The 6,369-nt window shown below is 41.9% G+C and overlaps 1 protein-coding gene across 2 annotated transcripts in view; it reads right to left on the bottom strand.

Annotated features, from left to right (window-relative positions):
- Positions 1–5,525, bottom strand: part of prom2 (prominin 2) — a 17,752-nt gene extending 12,227 nt beyond the window's left edge. The window contains exons 1-5 of one of the 2 annotated variants that reach the window (XM_048269410.1): positions 5,457–5,525; positions 3,927–4,168; positions 3,200–3,521; positions 1,029–1,090; positions 1–59 (exon numbers count right to left, since the gene is read on the bottom strand). The exon at positions 1–59 is cut by the window's left edge and continues 147 nt beyond it. In XM_048269410.1, the coding sequence (XP_048125367.1) occupies positions 1–59; positions 1,029–1,090; positions 3,200–3,455 (377 nt within the window). In that variant the 5' untranslated portion in view covers positions 3,456–3,521; positions 3,927–4,168; positions 5,457–5,525. Of the gene's footprint in view, positions 60–1,028; positions 1,091–3,199; positions 3,522–3,926; positions 4,190–5,456 lie in introns of those variants that run through there. The other variant, XM_048269409.1, reaches the window with a different exon arrangement.
- Positions 5,526–6,369: the final 844 nt, after the last annotated feature.

The following is a 6,369-nucleotide window of genomic DNA, read 5'->3' as shown; positions in this document are numbered from 1 at the left end:
ACGATGTAGAGGACCCCGATGGCGACACACACCAGGAAGCCGATCTCATAGCGGAGCACCTGGAAGGTAATAGCGTGCCAACAGAAACAACAGAGGAAACTGAGACGACAGAAACAGGAAAAACAATGTGAAGGGACTCAGCAGAAACTTCAAAAAGGGAATCATCATCTACATTTCTTCCTCATTTTGGATTGCTGACACTCTTGACCACAACCAAAGCAGAACACACTTATGTGTGCGTACATATCCATCCCATTCTCTGACATAGTAAACTAAAAGGTAAGCCGTCAGTATGCTCTTATCAGTAGTAAACTCAGTCTGACGCAAACATATAGGCCCCACACTAAAATTTGACGCACAAAGAAATGACGACAAAGGGTGTTGCTTCTCTCCCACCCATTTTCCCTCTCCTCATGATCAGGAGTCATCACTTCCTAGTTCATCATATGGTCAATCATTACAGAAAATCAGTGAATCCTTCATTTAACTCAGCAGCAGTTTGATCAGTGTTTCCCATACATTGACTTATTTGTGGCGGCCCACCACAATATCAACATTGACCACCACACAATGATTTTCCAGGTTGTACTAAATTCTGCTTAAACCTGGTTAGCATCATAACCATGCTGTGCTAATTTGTTAAAAACTGTTAAGTTAATTCTGCAAACCAACCAACACAAATGAAATTCAATTATGTGGGAAACACTGTTGACGTTCTACAATGAGAGAGCCTCCCACCAAGTGGTAGCCTACTATTATCCATTGACGTCTACATATTCCATTGTACCGCACTGTAATACTATAATGGCAGTTTCTCCACATACTGGTCTGTTTTATTCTGCTGTGATCTGTTCAGCCAGACTATTCATGCGGAACACGTCCATCTCTGGTGTCCTCGTAGACAGAGGATCCGATGTTACACAAAGTCTATCTTGGGTTACAAGTAGGCCTAGGGTGTGGCAGCATAATGGGTTACCACATGGCTCAGATGTGGTAAAAGTCATGCCTTCACACTGATGGTCACTCACCTCTTGTATCATCTCCTGGTTTGTGATCTGTGTGGTGTCCTCTACAAGTCTGACCAACAGATCTAAATGACCACAAAATAAGTCATTCATATTAGTGTTGGCAGGTATGAATTGAAATTGAAATTGAAACACAGTGATGAAAGTTTGTTGAACATTAAATCAACATTACACTGATTGTGATGGGTCTGGGTAGAATGGCATTACAATGAAATTAGAAGCTGTGTAGAATATGAGGTAAATGAGGTCAATTTAACACTCACACAACACAAAACAACAACTTTTTCATGTGTTAGCACAACAAGTACACACATAAACACAAAAGGAGGGAGAGAGAGAGAGAGAGATTTAATACTTCTAGACTTGGCTAGATTGTGTTTACGCAACAATTTCCTGTTGTGGTGGTTAGTCGCTTTTTGTGCTCAGACACAACCTTAAACTTCTCTGTCTCTTGCAGTGAGACACCAGATGATGGTTATTGCTCATAGAACACAGCTATGCCACCAGGAACAAAGATCAATAACACTATTGTTACACCATGCTGAGAGAAGGAAGTCACAACAAAGGTCTAAACCCTTTCAAAGTCCCAATGCCTTTGGTCAAAGACACACAGACGTTTTGTAGATCAGGTAGAATCACTCCCCCACAGGGTGCTAAGTTAATGCATGACTGTTTCTGACTGCGTTTCCTGCGGCTCACACAGTATTTCAGTGACACAGCCCATCCTGCATGTGAATGTGTGCGTATGTGTGTGTGTCTGTGTGCATTTGTGTGTGTGTGTGTGTGTGTGTGTGTGCATTTGTGTGTGTGTCTGTGTGTGTGTGTGCATTTGTGTGTGTGTGTGTGTGTGCATTTGTGTGTGTGTGTGTGTGTGTGTGCTTTCTTGTAAATGCTGAAGACTAAGAGTGCAGCTTGTCAATGATGGCATGGCACTGCCTGGTTTCTATGGCATTTGAAGCTGCCCTTCACAGTGGACTGGCAGTGTGGCTCCCGTCCAAATGAGGAGAGAAGGGAGGGACCCAAGAGGATTATAGCCACTGTGTCTGTGTGGCAGCAGCCAGCAGGGAAGTGCTAGTAAATGGATTCAGTCTCCTCGGTCATCTTCAGAATTTGAAGGCAATTCAGATACGAAAGTAAAATCGCAGAAGGATTGATTTGTGGAAATAAAATGTATTTGCAAATGTACGTAAATGTGTTATAAAACATTGTTACTACAAAAGGGTAACACAATCATTGTTTTTGACCCACAAAATCTGATCAAGTTTCATAGTGAACAAGTTTCTGAGTATTGTGCTTCTGTCACACTACAAGGAAGTCCAACCACAAATTATGTGATACCATCTAATTTGGCTGAACAAAGGTAATTATCAAGCTACTAAGGAAATGTCAACAATTGCCTTGGGCCCTAAACTACTGAACATCAGAGTGCCTATACTTAATGAATAACTAGTGTCAGTTAGTAATGTAGCCACTATATTTCACTATTTCATGGGTGGATCTACGGAAGTCTCAGGAATATTCAAGAGAGCGTCTACTGTGATTCTCTCTTAAGTAAACAAGGATTAGCCCATTTCACAAGATGGGGCCGCTGTGTAAATCAACTTCCTGTGGAACAGCACTGTCCCATAGACAGCAAAAGAAAAGTCCACAGGAAAGACAAAAGCAGGAAGACGTTTTACCCTGCCAATTAAGGCATCATTAACATCAACGAGGCCGGACACCTGGACACTGAGAAATAGGCTTATTGAAAAATGTGGAGAACAGCAGATGCGGAGGCCCCATGACTGTGTTCACCTTGAGCCCCCAAAATACTAAATCCACAACTGAAATTATTGTTATGAAAATTATGTTTTCAGATAATAAATCAGTTGAAAATCTCCGCTACCTCTGATGTATACCTCATATAAAGTATTCAGTGTGTTATAATACTATAATGTTGTATGATAACACTAAAATTAGAATAATATTAAAACAGACTGACATGTAGGTTCCAGAACCTATACATATATGTCTCCTATTTGTACTTGTGTTGACCCCTACTTCCCAATCCCAACTTCACAAAAAGTACTAAGTGGTCTGCAGTGTTCCTTCATACCTCGTACAGGGGCAGTCCGTGATCTCGACTTCTCAACTCATTTTGTTTACCGTAGTTACACCCCATGGGAGAGACTCACCTTTAGGAAAAGGATTAGGCTGGACAAGGCCCAGGAAAGAATGCACAATCCCCGTCATGAAGCCAGTGTCCAGGTCCAGACTCGGGAGAGGGACATAGCGGGGCTCCGACAAAGTCTTTGGGGTGTCTTGAGATGGACACGACGCCTGACATGTCCCTGGCTCTGGCAGGCAGACCAGCAGCAGCAGCAGCGGCGTGGTGGTCAGGCAACCCCAAAACGCAGGGCTGCGCCCTGACTTCCACAAGCCCCTTCCCATGCTCCTTTTACTGTTAATAGACTGTCCTCTGTGTTACCTCATGGCCCGGCTTCTGTTTCTCCGTAACTGAGAAAAGAGGAAGCTTGTGTTGAGATGAATGCAATGTGACACTGAAGAAATACAAACGCAACCCATAGATTTCAGTAGCAGCCATGACACATAGACATAGCCAACTGTGCTTTGTAAAAGCGTCACTAAAAAAGTTCCCTCCACCAAGACAGGATGTCAGAATGTGAAAAGATTAGTCACTGCCGACCCACATGATGATTGTTTGATGACAAAAAAGGAGAGGGCAGAAAATAGGTTTAAGGACAGTCGTCACAAGCTGGTTTGAGTGAAATAAAGCACTAACAAGCATGCATTTAAACATAAACATGGCGTGGTCCTGTTTACCCTACACACAGACCTGTCTCAAGACAGCCAAAGCTGTGGCCATGTCAAAACAGTTCCACAAGAAAAAAAGAACAGTACCTGATTTTGCCTTCCTTCTTGTCGCCGCAGGCGTTGAATGACCCAGGTATCAGTAAGAGTGTGAAGGACACTCTGACGCTGCGTGTCTGCCGACTGTATCTGGACAGGTGTGAGAAAGGTCCTCCGAGGGATTGCTGATAGGCTGTGCTCTGAAGTTAAACTTGAGTGTTGCCGGACTAATGAACAGTGGGAAGTTATAGGCAAAGGGAGGGGGGACAGAAAAGGAGGGAGAGGGGGAGGATCTGGAAGCAGAGAGTGAGAGAGAGAGAGAGAGAGAGAGAGAGAGAGAGGAAGGAGAGCAGAACATAGCAGTGCCGAGAGAATGGGGGAGGATCCAAAGGCAAATAGTTTCAGGGGGTTGGCTGGCAGTGGAAGGCAACCACCCATACTGTATGCAATATTTTCCTCTTCTCACATCAAAATCTTGTCAGAGATAAACTGGGGCAGACTCTTTCAAATAATACCTTGGGAGTAATTTAAAATAGCACTGAAAAACAGGCATACTGCTTGTGCTGACACAGCTATTTGTTTAATCAGGATTCAAAGACTGAGAGTCACACAGAACACCTGACACTAGGCTATGTTTACCTGAGAGTAGTACAGATACTCTTATGAATTTGTTGTTCAGCATACATTGTGTCTGAGAGGCGCAAACATGTAACGGCACAACTCAAAAATGCAGGAAGTACCCTGAACAGAAATATCTCACTCTCATTTTCTCTCTCTCTCTCTTTCATACACACACACACAGACACACACACACTCACACATACTACTTGATCAGCAAGTGTCCCTTGACTACAACAATAGCGTTGCCAAAAAAGCGGAATGTCAGTGTACCTCAGCTTTAAATTATATGGGGGTTGAAGAAAAGCTTCTTCCTATCATGAACAAATGTACCATAAAGTTCATGGCTTTCCCTATGCATGCACTGTTGACTGTCAAGTGTAAATACATAATACATCAGACTGCAGGGATAATAGAAAAAAATACTGGTAGCATTGCTTTCCAACCTATATCCTAAACAAAAAAAGAACCAGGTGTGTCGGTGTTAACCATGACTAAGCTACCAGGGCAGATTGCTTGCAACTTGCTGACATTAGGACACAACTCTAAAGATGTATTGAGTAGTTCTCCCTTTGATAGGGTGTTCACACAAAACCCTGATGAATTCAAACAGTCACAAACAATCATTTACTAAGGGGCAATGACATTAAACATCCTTGTCAGTCACCTTTTACTGTGGTGTAAACACTTGTGAATTTCCAGTAACAGGGGTAGGCAACAAGGAAATGATTGTAAGCTATAAAAGCTCTTTACAGGAGAACAGACGACCTCTAAGTAGTCATACAATTTTCAGAGCTGCACTCTAGTTCCTCTGCGAAGAGATAGACTGTCTCTGATTTGCATTGGAAATAGTATTCAAACTCACTTGTTTAAACTCTTAGTTCAAAACAACACAAAAAACACTGATCTCACCTGGAGACTCCTTAACATTTTCAACTTGGACAAGGATATGGTTATATTTACCTGAAAGAGCTTTTAATGGCTCAGCTCCTGAATCACCACGCAACCACAATTCAGCACTCAATGGAGGCCATTTCCTGGTGCTGCAACCTTTGAACCCGCTCCAGACACAAGTAAATACTCAGCAAAGCACCAGGCATCCGCTAGACCACCGGCTGCTCCTTCCCATAGTAACAAGACACTCTAAAGTTCTTCCATGTTAGAAATCATTTTGATTCTAAACAAGTAATGCAAACCAAAGATTCTAAAGCACTACGCTTTTTCATGCAAACATGATTGTGATGTAAAGTCCTCCTAATTGTAAGGATGGCCTTTACATTCATTTACATGTATTCATTCAGCAGACACTTGTATCTGTCAATGTCATTATGTCAATTACAGTACCCTCCAGAATTATTGGCACCTCTGCTAAAGTTGACTAAAAACCAGTATACAAAATAATCTGTTGGTGATTTATTTTAATCTCACAATGAAAAATAGGAAAAATCCAACCTTGAAGGGAAGCAAATTTATTTTGAGAAAAAGGAAAATATCATAGAGAAATAAATATTTTTTAACAAAAACACATTGCTCACAATTATTGGCACCCCTGAAAAATCTTATATACAAAACACGCTTGGACAAAGACCATTTTGCCCCCACGTACAGTGTGGAGGATGGTAAGATAAGCAAAAAATTCCATAAGAACCACTGTTGGAGAGTTACAGACAAAGGTATCATCTTTGGGTCACCAAGTCCCCAAAAAAAGCCTGTCTAGTCATTTAATTACCAATGTAAACGGCAGGAGTTACTGAATGGTACAGTAACTTTGTCTGGAAGTGTGGTCTAAAATTGCGCTCTTTAACTAGAAACACTTTAGGTCTGTTTGCCATACATAGAAGAATGACTATACTGAAAAGAACCCCATGCCTAATGA

This window comes from Alosa alosa, chromosome 18 (genome assembly GCF_017589495.1).
Source record: "Alosa alosa isolate M-15738 ecotype Scorff River chromosome 18, AALO_Geno_1.1, whole genome shotgun sequence".
Classification (NCBI taxonomy): Eukaryota; Metazoa; Chordata; class Actinopteri; order Clupeiformes; family Clupeidae; genus Alosa; species Alosa alosa.
This window is presented reverse-complemented; position numbering and strand designations above follow the sequence as displayed.